Raw genomic sequence first — 17635 nt, 5'->3', positions numbered from 1 at the left:
AACAGCTAGGTCTCCACGCAGACGGGGAGTTGCTTTACTAAGCCCGTGTTCTTTATGGGGTGATAGTACACACCTCCTGGGTCTGGGGTTAAGTGGCAGGAAGTAGTACACAGACAGAGCTTGGGTTATAGCTCTGCAGAAGGAGAAGCAAGGCTCTAGGTTCATTTCCCGGCGGCGCAAAAATAAATCCAAAGGAAGTAGTACCGAGCGAGCGACAGAGGGCCTACTCTGTTGAAGAGGGATTGGAGAGTCTGCTGTAGCCTGTGGCTTCTGACTTCGGTCCAAGGCAACCGGCACATCACACTTGAGTTCACCTCGCGGCCTGGCCTGGCCCCGCCCTCACCTATGTGACGTAGCAGCCACGCCTCCTGCCTCCTTGGTAGCAGCCCGAGACCCACGCTCTTAGAGGCTTAGCCCGTTGGAGGTCGCTTTGGTGTGAAAACGCGGGTGGATCTACCCGGGCCATGATGAAACTAGCTGCTAGCTTCCTTCTGCTGCTTCTGGAAGGTGAGAGACTAGACTTGGCCTTTTGGAGGCTGCCCTGGTCTGAAAATGTGGGTGGATCTTACCTGGAACTTCCTTATGCTCCCAAAGGGCTTGAGGGTCCCTGCCTCCTGAGAGCTCTTTTTATGGGTTCTGAGACAGCTGTCTCAGGTGGTCGAGTTGGACCAGTTCCCGGCGTTTATCTCTTGTCCCTAGAAGCCTCCCGCTCAGTTCTTAGTTCATGGGGGGGGGGGGGGTCTTCTCCGAGTCTGGATGTGACCACTGGGCACTGAGTGCGTTCGGGTTAAGGTCTTATCCTGTCCCCCTGCCTGCAGTGTGGCTCCCGCCTGTAACACCTCTTCCAGCTGAGGATTTAACTTCGGCCTCCACTCCAGGCAGCCCTCTCTCAGCCTCTGAATATGAACGCTTCTTTGCCCTGCTGACCCCAACCTGGAAGGCAGAGACCACCTGCCGCCTTCGGGCAACCCACGGCTGCCGGAACCCCACTCTCGTCCAGTTGGACCAATATGAAAACCACGGATTGGTACCAGATGGTGAGGGCCAGGCCGGTGGGGAAAACCTTATGCATCCAGAGGTCACCTAGGCTCAGGACAAAAGCGTGGCGCTCATATGGGAATCAGGGGGAAGTAGAGCTGGCAGCTCACCCCACAATCTATTCTCTGGCTTTCCTGTAACCACCCTCTCCGTGGGGCCTGTCCTTCCCCAGGTGCTGTCTGCTCTGACCTCCCATATGCTTCCTGGTTTGAGTCCTTCTGCCAGTTTGCGCAGTATCGTTGCTCCAACCACGTCTACTATGCCAAGGTGAGAGAGGTTGGGTCTGGTGGTCCAGGGCCAAGGAAGGTAGAAGTGGTGGGAGTGGGAAGTTGAGGAAGGGCTCCAGAAGGCCGTGGCTAGTTGATGCTCCCTGTCAGTTTGCCAAGGTAAGCACAGTTTTACCTCAGGTACTCATACTGTCTGAACAACCCTTGTTACCGTGAGTAAAGGAATACAGAGTACAGAGGGGTGGGGAAAGACCAAGCCACTGTGCCGTTCCATTGTTTTCAAAGGCTCTGTGCTTTTTTATTCTTCAAGTCAGCCAGAAGAGAGTGAAGGCAGGCACGTGGCCTAACACACAAATGCCCTTACTTAGAATTAGAAGCTCCCAAGAGGAACTACATTCCTTCTTCATCCCTGCCCAGGAGAGCTGTGACTTGCCTGGAAGGGAACTGAGGCATCAGCTAGGGCAGGAGTGGCTGCTCTTTGGAAAGGGCATTCCCTTTTCCCTTCTTTTCTTGCAGAGAGTCCGGTGCTCCCAGCCAGTCGCCATCCTATCCCCCAACACTTTCAAGGAGGTTGAGTCCTCAGCAGCAGTTCCTCCCACGACCATGACCTCCCCCACGGCATCCCGGGCCATAGGTGAGAGCCCTCACATGACCCTTCACAACAGTCCTTAACGCCAGTCCTGGAAGATCCGGCGCCCTCTTCTGGCCTGTACAGGCAGTGTCGGAATGGTGCACTGGCATAGATTCAGGCAAAACACCTATGCACATAAAATGAAAACCTACCTCCCTCCCTCCCCCTCTCTCTCTCTCTCTCTCTCTCTCTCTCTCTCTCTCTCTCTCTCTCTCAATCTATCTCTGAATCTCTCTCTCTCTCTTTCTCTCTCTCTCTCTCTCTCTCTCTCTCTCTCTCTCTCTCAATCTATCTCTGAATCTCTCTCTCTCTCTGAATCTCTCACTCGCCCCCTCCCTCCCTGCGGGACATCCCTCTCCCTTCTCTTCCCATGCTTCTACAATAAATCTCATACCATGTTTAAAAAAGGAAAACAAAAGAAAAGCCTCTGAGCCTTTTGTAAATTAATATCTTCACCTTAGAGAGTATTTGTCCTGGGAGTATAGCTCTCAATGGTAGAGCATATACTTAGCCTGTGTGAGGCTCTGGGTTTGGTTCCGAGGGTCCCCTTATTCAAATAGAAGGACATGTTTGCCAGTTCCTTAGAGGACATGGTGTTCTCCAGGTGAGGTGGATAAAAGGCAACATTTGCTCTAGGAGTTAGGGAGCAAGCGTACTTGTAAAGCAAGTGGGAGGGTGACACATTTCTTAAGGGGGTTGTCCTTCCACTCTGCTATATTAGTTTACTGGTTGTGTGTACATAACTATGAAGTCCTAGCTGGCCTCACTATGTAGAACTCACAAAGATCTGCTTCTCTCTCCAGAATGCTGGGATTAAAGGCATGTACCCCTATGCCCAGCTTAGGCCACCTTATAGTTTGAAACTGGCTCTTTCAAGAAACTTGGAGCTGGGGCTAGAGAGACGGCGTAGCAGTTAAGAGCACTGGATCTTCTTCCTTTTCAGCTCCCAGCACCCACTTGGCAGCTCACAGCTGTCTGTAATCCCAGCGCCGGGAACTCCAGTGCCCTCACACAAACATGAGGCAAAACACTAATGCACATACAAGAAGTAAAGATAAACAAATCATAAAAAAGATAAAACACATTGAAAAAGAAAAACTCTGGGCTGGAGAGATGGCTCAGCGGTTGGGAGCACTGACTGACTGTTCTTCCTGAGGACCCGGGTTCAATTCCCAGTACCCACGTGGCAGTTCATAACTGTCTGTAACTCCAAAAGCTGACACCCACAGACATATATGCAGTCAAAGCACCAATGCACATAAAATAAAAATAAAGAAATTATTAAAAAGAAAACCTCAGCTGCTGAGCATGCTGCACGTGCTTTTGGGCCTAGCACATGGGAAGCCAAGGGAACTCAATGAATTCCAGACTACGTAGTGAGACCTTGTCTCAAAAAAATATAACAATAATTAATAGGAAGAAAGCTAGGGCTCACGGGGAAGCCAGTAAGTCGTCAGCATCCTCCTGTCTTCACCTTCTCAGCACTGAGATTAGAAGCACATGCTGCCATACCCAGATTTTATGTTGATTTTAATGGCTGAACTCAGGTCTCCAGACTTGGCAAGCACTTTACCAACGGAGCTGTCTCCCCAGCCCCGATTTCTTGATTAAAAAACAAAACAAAACAAAACACACACCCTTATGTCCTGAGATGGGATCTCATGCAGTTCCCGCCTCAAACTTTGTATGTAGCTGAGAGGGTTGGACTTGTGCTGGTCCTCCTTGCCTCCACCTCCCAGCTCCTGAGGGTCCAGGCCTGAACCGTCAACGCCTGCATATAGAAACGTGGTTTCTTCGGGGGAAGGAAGTCTGATGCTTTCTTTCTCTTCTCTTTCCTGGTCCCTCCTAACCCTGCTGCAGCCACCGAACACCAGGCCTTCCAGCCTTGGGCCGAGAGGCTCAACAACAATGTGGAAGAGTTGCTGCAGTCGTCCCTGTCCCTAGGAGGCAAGGAGCAACAGAGCAGCCAGAAGCTGGGGCGGGGTCAGCACAAGCACGAGCAAGAGAGCAAGCAAGAGGAAGAACAGGAGCAAGAAGAGCAGGAAGAGGAGGAAGAGGAGGAGGAGGAAGAGGAGGAGGAGGAGGAGGAGGAGGCAAAGCAGGAAGAGGGGCAAGGGACCGAGGAGGGGCTGCAGTCCATGTCCAGCCTGCAGTCAGACTCTGAGCCCAAGTTGCAATCTGAGCCCCTGTCTTCCAACCCCTCCTCCTTTACCCCCCGGGTCCGGGAAGTGGACTCTGCTCCGCTGATGATGGAGAATATCCAGGAGCTCATACGCTCAGCCCAACAGATGGATAAAATGAACGAACTGTACGATGACTCTTGGAGAAGCCAAAGCCCCGGCAGGTACAGGAAATTGTGACTTCCTCATGGGCCCTGCCATCCCGGCTGCCTTCTTTGGAAATGCAAAGCCCACTTTACCAGCTCGGGTCTCCAGACCCACTCAGACCTGCTGAGGCTTCAGGCACAGTTAGCAATGGCGGGCCCCTCCTGTTCTGTGCCCATCCTTGTTTTAAGTCCCACCCTGGGTTCTGGTCTTATCTCTGGTCTTGATTAGCACTAAAGCCTTCAGAAAGTTATTGCTCCGTTTTGTTATTGTTGTTCTTTATTATTTTATTTTTACTTAGGTGTGTGTGTGTGTGTGTGTGTGTGTGTGTGTGTGTGTGTGTGTATACATGTGTGCAGGTGTCTGAGTAGGCCAGAAGAGGGCGTCGTATCCCCTGCGACTACAGTAAATGAGTGGTTCTGAGCTGCATGAGTGGATGCTGGGGACCAACCTTGGGTCTTCTGGAAGAGCAGCAAGTGCTCTTAACCACTGAGCCATCTCTCCGGCCACTGTTTCTCCATTTTGGACTTCAGTTCCTCATTTGTAAAAAGTAGGCAGTTGGTCCAAGGTCCTCTCAGGCCCAGGATGGAGGGCCTCTTGTAGGCGTGCTCAATGCGTATGGCCAGGAGAGGCTCTGAGCAGAGGGGAAGCGGAAGGTGTGGCTCTCGGCCCCGCCCTCTAGCCCATCCCCACTAGCCTGTACTGTCTTCTTGCAGCCTCCTGCAGCTGCCCCACACGGAGACCCTGATGGTGCTATGCTACTCCATTTTGGAGAATACCTGCACCATGACTCCCACAGCCAAGGCCTGGAGCTACATGGAGGAGGAGATCCTTGGCTTCGGGGATTCGGTATGTCCACCATGCTATTTAATGGATACATGCCACTGGACATCCCATGGGCCTGGAACTGTGTGAGCCATGGGTGAGGGGCTGGGCAAGGAGAGCATGAGACACTGTTGAGGAGAGTCCTTGGAAGGACACCTCCAGCCTACTGCAGAGGAAGGCTCACGGCCTCGTCTGGAATGGGTCCTTCAACTCTTCAAGTTGAGTTGTTAGGCTGTGAGCCATCCCCTTGAGGCCCGCTCAGCACCTTCAGTACCTAGCTGTGCCTTAGACTCACTCAGCCCTCTTTCTTTCCAGAAGGTTCGTAGAGCCGCTTCCCGTTGAGCAGGTGGTGCAGGCTGTAGTCCCAGCTCCTTAGGAGGCTGAAGCAAAGGAGTCTCGGGTTCACTCTGTGGAATGGGCAGCAGAACGAGCTCAGCTTAGATCCAGACTCAAGACTTTAACTAAGTAAACAGAGGGTTGAGGACGAAGCCAGTGGTAGAACAGTTGCCTAGCACTCAGAAGACCCTAGATTCAATCCCCAATACCCAAAACCAATGTATGATATAAACCGTTTGTATTGGGACTCTCTTGAAAAACAAAACTGACAGTGGATTTATATTGTAGGGAGATTCATTAGATTTACTTACATGGTAACAGTCTACATAGTCCCAACAATGGCTGCCTCACACTGGAGAGGTTGCTAAATCTGTGAGGCTGGATGCCCCAAGCAGTCCCAACTGGCCCCGAAGGACTGCGGATTCCTGGATTGCTGCTGGGCTTCAGCCTGCACTGGAAGCCGGAAGAAGCTGGTGGTAGTGCCAGTAAAGTGATGCTGCCAGCAAGAGTGAAGGCAAGCGGACGAAAAGCAAGGCTTCCCCATTCCTCTTCCCTTTCATCTGGGGAGGTGCTGCCCACGCTTAGGGTCAGTCTCCCCTTCAAACATCTGGTCAAGAAAATCCCTCACAGGGGTTCCCAGTGCCTTGTTTGTAGTCGGTTTGAAATCCAGTCAAGTTGACAACCAAGATTAACCACCAGAAATTCACGGCTTGTCAACCGACAGCTGCTCTCTATGTCATGCTTAATGGCAAGACTATAATTCTGCCTACATGTGATAACAACTACCCCATATATAACTAAACACGTTATTTAAAAATGGGTGGCAAAAATCCCTTGAGGCTTTTTAGAGTCCCATAATTTACATGTAATAATATATTTACGCAAAGTACATATTTACATATGATAATATATAACACTGATTATCTCAGTGGCTGTTACATTACATGATAAGTAGAGGAAAGAAAACACAAATATCTGCTTAATATCTGTGTGAATATATACACACACACATGTTCTTAACAAAATAGGACAGGAACTCTCATGTCAGTTACAATCCTTACTTCTGTGACTGGTCACATGGCCTTAGCTGGTATTTATAACCACCTTCTTGTATTATTCACTCTGTATTTCCTCTCCTCAGGAAGCTCCTTGGAAGGCCATGGTTCTTTCCCTGGAAGGGTAATTTATTCCTTTATCCCAGAAGGGTCTGGACCCTTTCTCGTCCTGCCTGGATTGGGTGGTTGTAGTTTCCCATTGTCCTTATTAATCACAGGGCATAGTAACACCAAGAGATGCCTTAAAGCAGCACTTCTCAACCTGTGGGTCCAGACTCGGGGGGGGGGGGGGGTCACATATTCCATCCTGCATATCAGATACTTACATTATGGTTCATAACTGACAAAATTACAGTTATGAAGTAGTGGTGTCCCTAACCCTAACCCTTGTGGTTGGGGGTCACCACAACATGAGGAACTCTGTTGAAGGGTTGCAGCATTAGGAAAGGTGAGAGCCACTGCCCTAAAGGATCTCCTACACTCCAGCCATAACCTCAACTCCGTTGTGAAGGAGGAATCCAGTTTCCCGTTGGGATGTTTAGTGTGACTCCTGACAGGAGTCCTCTCCCTCATAGAACCCAGACTTCTAGGCTAAGCAGAGCATGAAGTCCAAGGGGCAGGAAGGAAAAACTGCTCCTAGTGGGTTACTAGAGGTCCCATCCCTGTTGTTTTTAAAATAATCAATACAGTCTAATAATTGTTTATTATCTGGCCTAAATTATTATTACTTCAGTATACCCGCTAGCAATCAATCAAGACACAGACACCTGCCATATTTTAAAATAGCCCGAATTAACCTGGGGCAAGGCAGACATTAATCCCCTAAACTACTTCCCATAATGGGGCAGGTATAGGATACCTTCCCCAATCCCATGCCATCTGTTTCTAATAATTTCTATCAAGCTACCTCCCATCCATAATCCCAAATACTTGCTAATGTTCTTCATCTGGGCCAGATCTTCATCCACGCCGGCCATGTGCTTCTCTTCCATCTAACCTATGGTAGCCTTCTTCTCTCTCCTCCTCCTCCTCCTCCTTCTCCTCCTCCTCCTCAGGTCTCCCAGTCTTTCTTCTCCTTCCCAGGATCCTCTCTGTCCCTCTCTAAGCTGGGCAACCTTAGCCACACTGATCTCAGTTGCTCTTCCCAGGTGGGATGGCTTTTTATTAATTACCATCAAAATACATGCGACCATTCCCACTCCAGATCCCTGGACCATGAATCCTGGCTACAGGAGGAATAGTACTGTGTATTGGAGGTCGATTCAGAGCATATACAGTCTTCTGGAAAGCACTGTTCCAGCCCTCTAGGCTACTCCCATCTGGTTGGCACTGTAACTATCTTTAAAAAGCCAAACCCAAGGGGGGCTGAAGAGATGGCTTAGTGGTTAAGAGCACTGAGTGCTCTCCCAAAGGACCTGGGTGCACCTGCACCCACATGGCAGCTCCCAACCATCTGTAACTCCAAAACCTAACACCCTCACACAGAGATACATGCAATCAAAACACACACACACACACACACACACACACACACACACACACACACACAGCCAAATCCAGGGCTGGAGTGATCGCTCGAGGTTGAATACTGGTTGCTTCCAAAGGACCCAGGTTTAATTCTAAACACCCATGTGGTGGTGGTTCACACCATCTGTAACACTAGTTCCAGGGTGGGATCTGACACTCTTTTCGCCTCCAAGAGCACCAGGCGCTCAGGTAATGAACAGACATGCAGGCACACAGAACATCCATCTACATGAAACAATTTTAAAGATAAAAAGTTTATGCCACCGTTCCATCGAGGCAGCTGCTTCAGGATGGCAGGGAACATGGTAAGACCAGTGAATTCTGTGAGCATGGGCAAACTGGCCACTTACTTGCTGTGTGGAGCACCATGATGGTGGATAAGGCATTCTGCAAGTCTGAGCACGATAATTTTAGCAGAAGCATTATGTACAAGAAAGGAAAACCCATACGTTGTTCAAAGAAGGAAAACACACTACTTTCTACAATGTCACCTGCCATGAGGTCGCAGCTGTCACCTGGGGGACTGGTGCCGTAATCTGTACCAGAGTTCTCTAGATGAACAGACCCAAGAATGACCATAGTAAAGGGAGTTTATTAGATAGGGTGACATGACACCGCCTGGGTAGGCCAGCAATGGCTGTCTCGCAGTAGAGGCAGCCACGAGGCTGGATGGCTCAGCAGTTCCAGTCGGGTACTAAAGCAGGGAGGGACCCTAGAGGGCAGCTGGTCTTCACTCGATGTGGGGAATCCCAAAGAAGTAGGTTCTAACATCAGGAAAGGAAGGCGTCAGGTTAGATGGACCTGCCAGCAAGAGTGAAAGCAAGCAGGCAAAAAGCAACGCTTCCTTCTTCCATCTCCCTTTTTATCTGGGCTGCCATCCTACATTTAGGGTGGGTCTTCTCACTTTAGATAATCTGGCCAAGGAAGTCCCTCCCAGGAATGCCCAGCAGCTCACCTTTTAGTTGATTCTGGAGCTAGCCAGGTTGACAATCAAGACTAGCATCACAGCATCTCAGGGGATCTGTAAAGATTCCAGTTTCAGCATTTCTTCCACACTTAGCAAGTCCATTCCCAGAAAGATGTACTGTTTGTTTGTTTGTTTGTTTGTTTGTTTGTTTTCGAGACAGGGTTTCTCTGTATAGCCCTGGCTGTCCTGCAACTTACTCTGTAGACCAGGCTGGCCTTGAACTCACAGAGATCCACCTGTATCTGCCCCCCTACTTCTGGGATTAAAGGCATCCTCCACCACCTCCCAGTGAAAGATGCACTTTTAAGTGTTCCTCAGTTGTCATTGTCTGAGCCAAGGTCTCTGTTGCACAGGCTGCTGTGGAGCTCCTGGGCACAAGTGGTCCCCTCTCAATATTGGTAGCTGGGTATACAGGTGCACACAACCCCACACAGTTCCTTGGTTTTGAAACAGTATAATTTAGCAAACAACCGTGGAGCACCAATCTACCATGTATTCATCTGTTCCGTTTCTTTTTGTTTTGTTTTGTTTTTGTTTTTGTTTTTGTTTTTGTTTTTGTTTTTAGACAGGGTCTCTCTGTGTTAGCCTTGGCTGTCTTGGACTCACTTTGTAGACCAGACTGGCCTGGAACTCACAACGATTTGCCTGCCTCTGCCTCCCGAGTGCTGGGATTAAAGGCGTGCCCCACCACGCCCGGCCTCTTCATCTGTTTCTTTAACAAACACTGACTGGGTACCAATTTCCCGGTGGGCACTTGGGATGATGCTAACAGTATATTCGATGCTTGCTTTCTTGGAAACTAGTTGGGGAGAAAGAAAAGAAAAAAAACAAGGCTGGGGTGTGCTCAATCCAAGTCACTCAGATTTGGTACCTGATGTTAGAAGCAGCAGAGCTGAGCCTTGTGAGGAGGAGATGGCCACTGTGATGGGGAAAAGGAGAGAGTTCCGAGAAATCTCTCCATGATTGCCATGACCAGAGAATGCTCTTAGTGGAAGTCGAGTTTAAAACTGAGACCTGAAAGGACTTAAGGCAGAAGAAGGGGCCCCAGTGGGAACTTCTTGGTAGAGACCAGTATACACAAAGACAAGAAGAACTGATGCGGGAGTTTGCCACTGAGTCGGCAGCATTATATATGAAAGGGTGTGGCAGACAGCCGTTTTTAGAAACATGCAAGTTCAGAGGTCATAGAGACTCAGGGTGGCATGCTTGCATAAGGGAACAGAGTCCATTTTTAATGAGAGCGTAGTAGCAGAAGACAGAGTCAAAAAGATAAGGCACCAGTATGGAAAGCCTTGGTGCCTTCTGAGGCATTTAGTGCTGCAGGGAAGGGAACACTGACGAAGGTTGCGGGGGCTGGGGCTATGCTCTTGTCCCCCCCAGCCCCCCCAACCCCCCCACCCCCACCCCCGCTGCAGCCCATGCGCTTTGGGTGAGCGTGGGACCCACTGAATGCACACGCGTTTGGCCAGATCTTTCTGATTGTGCTGCGGACGACTGGCACTCAGCCAGGAGATAGGTAACTCCACTCTGTGGAAGAGCTTACAGGAGCTGGTGGTGGGTTTGGAACCAGGCACCGGATAGAGAATAGGTCTGAGAGATAGAAAGACCTGGGTCTGTGGCCAATTTTGCGCAATGTTCTTTAGCCACATGGAGGGAGCCTCACTTTCTGAGTAAGTGTTGATACTATATGTCAGTACTTACAGGATTAGCCGTGTTTCTTTGGTTTTTTTTTTTTTTTTTTAAATCTTGACACAGTGTCTCACTACATAAGATCAGGCTAACCTGGAACTCAGATCCACTTGCCAATGCCTCCAGGGTGCCAGGATTAAAGACAGGCCCCACCACTCCTGGCTAGGGGGTTTATTTGTTTATTTTGGTTTTTAGGAATGGATTTCTGGGGCTGGAGAGATGGCTCGGAGGTTAAGAGCACTGTCTTGTTCTTCCAGAGGTCCTGAGTTAGCCAGGCGTGGTGGCAGATGCCTTTAATCCTAGCACTCGGGAGGCAGAGGCAGATGGATCTCTGCGATTTCCAGGCCAGCCTGGTCTGCAAAGCGAGGCCAGGACAGCCAGCCGGGACTACAAGAGAAACCCTGATTCGAAAAACAAAACAAAACAAAAATAAAAAATAAAAATAAAAAAGAGGTTCTGAGTTCAAATGCCAGCAGCCACATGATGGCTCACAACCATCTATAATGAGATCTGGTGCCCCCTTCTGGTGAGCAGGTGTATATGCAGGCAGAACACTGTATACATAATAAATAAATCTTTTAAAAAAAAAAAAGCACTTGGGAGAGGCAGGCGGATTGCTATGAGTTGGAGACCAGCCTGGTCTACAAAGTAAGTCTAGGACAGGCAAGGCTACACAGAGAAACCCTGTCTCGAAAAACCAAAAAAAAAAAAAAGCACTTGGGAGGCAGAGGCAGAGGCAGGCGGATCACTATGAGTTCAAGGCCAGCCTGGTCTACAAAGTGAGTCCAGGACAGCCAAGGCTACACAGAGAAACTTTGTCTCGAAAAACCAAAAATAAATAAATAAATAAATAAATAATGGATTTCTGTGGCCCACGCTGGCCTGGAACTTGAGAATTTTGGACTTCTGATCATCCTGCCTTCCAACTGGGTAAATCCCTGACTGCTTATTGTTTTTCTAGGCAGTGCCTCGCCAGGTACCTCAGGCAGGTCTCGGCTTTATGACGCCCTTGCCTCTGCTGGTCCACACTGTCCCATCTGCAAATATGAGCACTGCCGTGAATGGAGTCGAGAGAATTAATCCTTTTGGGGGTTGCTTAAGCTAGGATGATTACCTTCACCCAAGTTAGGCATCTAACACAGCGAGGAGAATTTAGAGCTTGCAGAAGAAATCATAGCTGATAATAAAGATGTGGGTGCTGTCTGCAGATGAAGATTACCTAGGAGCTGAAAAGCCACAACAGAGCTGAGAGAAGGTCCCTGAGGGCTTCTTAGGGGAGGAAAGCCTCACAAAAGGCCGTAGGGCAAAAACGTCAACCGGCGTGCTGTTATCTGGAGGTCTGATGCAAGAGAAAGAGCAGCCCACGCAGACTCAGCCTCTCACTCAAACTCCTGTCCCAGGTCTGTGACAATCTCGGACGTCGACACACAGCTGCCTGTCCCCTCTGTGCGTTCTGCTCCCTGAAGCTGGAGCAGTGCCATACCGAGGGCAACATACTGCGACAGCGGTGTGACGCTTCACACAAGATACCCTTCATCAGCCCCTTGCTCTCAGCCCAGAGCATATCCACCGGCAACCAGGTACCTCAGCTGGGACGCCTGTGACCAGAAGTGCTGAGGGGCAGCTGGGCGTGGTGGCGCACGCTATTAATCCCAGCACTCGGGAGGCAGAGGCAGGTGGATCGCTGTGAGTTCTAGGCCAGCCTGGTCTACACAGCGAGTCCAGGTCAGCCAAGGCTACACAAAGAAACCCTGTCTCAAAAAACAACAAAAACAACAACAACAAAAAAGTGCTGAGGGGCCTGTGGGAAGGGGGGGGTTGTGGAGTGGCCCGTGCCTCTCACAGGTCTCCTTTCCATAGGCAAGGTTCCCAGAAAAAGGCCGCTTTGCTGGGCTGGATATGTTCGGAGGGCTCAGCTCAGACTTCTGGTGTAACCGGCTCGCCAAGAAAGGCTGTGAAGATGACCGGGTCTCCAACTGGCTCAAGGCTGAGTTTCTTAGCTTCCAGGATGGGGATCTCCCCACAAAGGTCAGAGGCTCCGCAGGCACCCCCAGTTCTTTCTAGGTACTTGTTCTGGATAAGCCTGGGCTTGGGGATCCTGGCCCTGAGGCTCTATCATCCTTGGTGGCCTCTCCCGCCATTCTTCCACAGAGCACTACACCCCCCCCCCCCCCGCCCCAGTAAAGCAGGTCACACTCAACACAGCAGTAGGGACGCTGCCCCGTGAGACAGCTCCAACCTGGGGAGCAAGAGATGGAGATGGCGGGGTTATGGCTGCGGCCCTGGTGGCTTTGCTCGCATCACACTGCCCACGCCACACCGCAGTTATGCTCACTGTTGCAGTGGAAGCCTAGATAATGCCCAGCCCTGTGGAACCTGCCTCCCTAGCTCTGCCTGCAGCGCTCTCCCCATCCTGTCCAGTGCTTTCCCGCATTAATAATATCGACACATTTCCCCTCAACCCTCTCCCCCAAATCACTTCCTCTGAGTGGTTAACCATCTATTGCTGCTGAAAGCCAGTCACCAAGCCCGTTCCACAGTTTGACAGTAGGGCAAGGGCCACAGGGCAGTGATTGACCCACTGTCACCTGTCAGAGACCCTTCTGCCCCTCCCTTCACTAGCTGGGGTCACCTTCCTGTGTCCCATACTCTCTCCCTCTCTGTCTCCCCAACTCCCACGTTTGTGGGTCTGTGTATCTGTGTATGTGTTTGTATATGTGTTTGTATCTGTGTACGTGTATTTGTTTGTATCTGTGAGTTTGTGTCTGTGTATGTGTATTTGCATGTGTGTGTGTCTGTGTGTGTGTGTGTATCTGTGTATCTGTGTGGTGCTAGAGATGGTACCAAGGGCCTATGTGTGCTAAGCAAGCCCTTGGCCACTCATGTGCTGCCTCCTTACCCACCTCCCTCTGCATCTGCAGTAAGCTGACCAATAGGGCAGACACTCCTGGTTCTCCTCAGTCCCTGGCTGCTCCCCAGGGACCCAAGACTGAAGGTAGGAGAAAGCAAGAGGAAGCACATTGGGGTGCATCCCAGTTATGTAAGGCTTGCTTCTCTAGGGTCCTGTCCCACCTAGGGCAGGCCATCACTACCCTTAATCTAGAGACCAGTGTCCTGTCAGGATTTTGATGCTCTGCCACTCTCCTTGGCTCTCCTGGTATAGATTTGTGACACAGACTATGTCCAGTACCCGAACTACTGTTCCTTCAAAAGCCAACAGTGCCTGATGAAAAACCAGAACCGAAAGGTGAGACCCCACCCAGCCCTCACCCTCCAACCAGCCCCGTAGTGCCCCCGGGGAAGGTCTGTTCTGCGCCCTTCTCTTCCAGAAGCCAGGGTGTGGGAACAGTTCCCTGTGAGCATCTCTTAGGCAGAGGCTCCACACAGCCTCCTCTTTTTCCTAGCCTAAGAGTGAGCCAGGCCCTCTCGGGGCAGGCGTGGGCAGGGGAGGCTCAGACAGATAGGGAGGGGTGGGCCCTGAGGACCCAGAGGGAGAACCTCAGCTGGCCCGGAAACTGGACTCTGAGCTTCAGTCTGGCCACCCAGGCAGCCTAGATAGAATAAAGTACTTCCTCTTGGAGGTTAGTCCTCCATCTGAAAAGAGCTTGGCTTATTGAAGCCCCTTCCGCATTCCTTTCTGCCCCCCGGTTCTGCCACCCCCTCACCCCCACAGTCCTGTATCCGCCATCCTTCCGTAGGTGTCTCGCGTGAAATGTATGTTGAACGAGAACTACAACGTGCTGAGCCCGGCTAAAAGCGAGGAGATTATACTCCGCTGGAACCAAGAGTTCAGCACTTTGGCTCTAGGAAGGTTTGGATGAACCGGGGCATGCGCTGTCCCCACCCCAGCCCTGTCTTTCCACTGTCTGCAGCGCTCTTACACTACATCTGCCGGGCGGCTTCCAAGATCTCTTAAATGGCCCCTACTCAAATTTTCTTTGGGTCGGGACAGCAGTCCGGGGTGGAGGGGGTCCGTGATGGAAGCTCCATGTGCCTTGAAGATGCCTCCAAATAAAATGTTGGTCTTCAGCCCATTTGCTCTGTTTAGCAGGATATCCCTGCCCTCCTCAGCACTGCCGCCTCCCTCCCTAGGCTGCCAGTGTCAGAGCTCCACCTGCAACACTGAGGAAAACATCCCCACAGCAGGCCTGAGAGGTCACGGGAGTTGCACCTGTGGCTGGGGTCCCCCACGGGTTGGAGAGGCCTTGAGTGCATGAGGACCTTCATCTCTGAAGCTCTGGGATTTTCACAGCCAAAGCCCCGAGATTGTGTCAAGCCCAGAAAGTGTGACGTAGCTTACACTTCCCTCTCTTGGGAGGGAGGAAACTAAAAAAAACCTACATCCTGGAGCCCAGAAGTCCCTGACAATGGCCGCTTTGTCAGATGGCCTCAATGATGAGGCACCTTGAAGTGTCAATGTGGCGCCGGCCTTGAATAATTTGGATGCTCACAAAGTAGTAGTACGGCTGGGGAAACGGCAATGTCTTCTGTAGGCTAACAGTTATTAACAGCATTTTAACCAAAACAAAACAGTACTGGGGGTGGGGGGTGGCTCACTTAGTAGCATGCTTGCCCCCACATGGACAGGGCCCTGGATTCAATCAGGCATGGTGGCGCGTGCCTTTAATCCCAGCACACACAGGAAGCAGAGGCTCGAGGATAGAGTTGGAGTCATCTTTGGCTGTATATTTTGAAGTCGACTTGGGCTACATGAGACCCTGACTCTAAAAGAAGGGGGTAGTTTGGGGGGGGGCTGTTAGAGAGATTGCTTAGCAAATAAAAGCGTTTGATGAGTGGGCCTAGTGGCTTAAGTTGAAACTCCAGAACCCATGTAAAAGATGGAAGGAGAGAACTGATGCCACAGTGCTGACGCAGATCGCACGCACATGCAGCGTGCACACGTCACACACATACACACACACACACACACACACACACACACCTTCATAAATAAAACCTGTGTGGTGGCATATGTGGGTAATCCCAGCACTTGAGAGGTAGAGATAAAACAAGCTTGGGCTACATGTGACCCTGTCTTTTGTCATTATTGTTTTTGTTTGGGGTTTTTAAAATTTATTATTAATTTTTTATTTTATTTATTTATTTATTTATTTATTGAGACAGAATTTCCCTGTCCTAGAGCTCACTCTGTAGACCAGGCTGGCCTCAAATTCACAGATCCACCTGCCTCTGCCTCCCCAAGTGCTGGGGTTAAAGGTCTGCACCACCATCATCAGACTTGAGACCCTGTCTTTAAAAAAAAAAAGTCTGCATGTACTGATGCTTATCTTAATCTAGGACTGGGGAGACAGAAACAGATGCATCAGTGTGAGTGTGAGTTCCAGGTCAGCTTGGTCTACATAGCAGGGTCCAGATTAGCCAGAGCAATATAATAGATTATGTCTCAAAAAGCCAACTCCCCCCCCCACACACACACCAAAATCAGATGGATGGAGAGAAGGTTCAGTTCACAATCTTCCAGCCCTCCCAAGCACCTGCGTGTGCCTTGCACACAGACACTCTCAAACACATATAAAAATATTTTCAATTTATATTTTTATTTTAATTAAAATATAATTACTTGAGGCTGGAGAGATGGCTCAGAGGTTATGAGCACTGGCTGCTCTTTGAAAGGTCCTGAGTTTAATTCCCAGCAACCACATGGTGGCTCACAACCATCTATAATAAGATCTGGTGCCCTCTTCTAGAGTGCAGGCAGGCACACATGCAGACAGATTTCTGTAATACATATATATAATTTCTCTCCGTTGTTCCTCTCTCTAATTCCTCCCATGTTCCCTCCTCACTTCTCAAATTAATCACACACATACACACACACACACACACACACACACACACATACATACACACACAGAGAGACATAGATCACTACCACCCGCCGAGTCCATTTAGTGTTGCTTGTACGTGTAGTTTCAGGGCTGACCATTTATTAGGTAGCAGTTACATAATTAAGGGCCTCGTCCCTGGGAAAGACTAGTTCTCCTTCTCTGAGCAGTCATTAGCGGCCAGCAGTTCTTTGTCTAGGGTGGGACCCTGGTGAGCCTTCTCCCTTCCATCAGCACGCACGACCTCAGGTGGTGTGCAGGTCTTATCTAAGCAGCCAAAACTGCTGATATACCCTAAGTGCAACTTCCTGTCATTTCTAGAAGACAGATTCTCACACTAGACTTCCTGTTCTTCTGGTTTTTAGAGTCTTTCTGCTCCTCTTCAGAGATGTTCCCTGAACTGTAGGTGCAGGAGGTGTACCGTAGGATATGCCAGCCTCAGTTGGCCTTTGCATTGTGATCAATTGTGGTTTTCTGTAGCATAAAATTTCCTTTAAGAAGCCTCAAGTGAGCCGGGCATGGTGGCATACGCCTTTAATCCCAGCACTCGGGAGGCAGAAGCAGGAGGATCACTGTGAGTTTGAGGCCAGCCTGGTCTACAAAGTGAGTCCAGGACAGCCAAGGCTACATAGAGAAACCCTGTTTTGAAAAACCAAAAAGAAGAAGAAGAAGAAGAAGAAGAAGAAGAAGAAGAAGAAGAAGAAGAAGAAGAAGAAGAAGAAGAAGAAGAAGAAGAAAGAAGAAGAAGAAGAAGAAGAGAAGGAGAAGAAGAAGAAGAAGAAGCCGCCTCAGGTGGCTCAGTTGGTAAAAGCACCAGATCTTAGGTCTGGAGGTCCAGGGTTCAAACCTAAGTAGAAACACTCTGAGCCTGGCGTGGTGGTGCGCACCTGTGATCCCAGCACTCAGGGAAGCAGAGGCGGATGGATCTCTGTGAGTTTGAGACCAGCCTGGTCAGCAGACTGAGTTCCAGGACACCAAGACTACACAGAGAAACCCGGTCTCTAAATGCTAACACTCAGTAAGCAGAGGCAGGAGGGTCTCTGTGAGGCCAGCCTGGTGTACATAGTGAGTTCTAAGCTAGCCAGATACATAATGAGACCTGTCTCAAAGGAAAAAAAGTTGAAGGACGCTCTAAACAGTAGCCCCGGGGTGTAGCTTGGTGCTAGAGCG

The 17635-nt window shown here is 50.0% G+C and overlaps 1 protein-coding gene and 1 long non-coding RNA gene across 4 annotated transcripts in view; one reads left to right on the top strand and one right to left on the bottom strand.

The window, feature by feature from the left end:
• LOC311587869 overlaps window positions 1-17635 on the bottom strand; it is a 135284-nt gene that overhangs the window by 57462 nt on the left and 60187 nt on the right. The gene's annotated exons all lie outside the window — the stretch shown is intronic.
• ACRBP (acrosin binding protein) lies at window positions 350-14582 on the top strand. 2 transcript variants are annotated; one of them, XM_084765100.1, is made up of 10 exons: window positions 350-507; window positions 819-1037; window positions 1211-1305; window positions 1782-1899; window positions 3757-4240; window positions 4937-5069; window positions 12020-12199; window positions 12480-12647; window positions 13783-13866; window positions 14293-14582. In XM_084765100.1, the coding sequence occupies exons 1-10, from the start codon at window positions 465-467 to the stop codon at window positions 14371-14373; spliced, it is 1605 nt and encodes a 534-aa protein (XP_084621226.1). In that variant the 5' UTR covers window positions 350-464; the 3' UTR covers window positions 14374-14582. The 2 variants fall into 2 exon arrangements, with proteins under 2 accessions (XP_084621226.1, XP_084621225.1); XM_084765099.1 differs by having other exon boundaries at window positions 14318-14580.

Source organism: Acomys minous (assembly GCF_964271855.1).
Source record: "Acomys minous genome assembly, chromosome: 17".
NCBI classification, from domain to species: Eukaryota; Metazoa; Chordata; class Mammalia; order Rodentia; family Muridae; genus Acomys; species Acomys minous.
Note: the sequence above shows the minus strand (reverse complement) of the source record. Positions and strands in the feature narration are given on the sequence as shown.

Coding starts and splice junctions, on each gene's coding strand:
- ACRBP (XM_084765099.1), top strand. CDS start 465: ATGATGAAACTAGCTGCTAGCTTCCTTCTGCTGCTTCTGGAAG. Junction 5,070..12,019: donor TCCTTGGCTTCGGGGATTCG/GTATGTCCACCA, acceptor CTCCTGTCCCAG/GTCTGTGACAATCTCGGACG. Junction 12,200..12,479: donor GCATATCCACCGGCAACCAG/GTACCTCAGCTG, acceptor TCCTTTCCATAG/GCAAGGTTCCCAGAAAAAGG.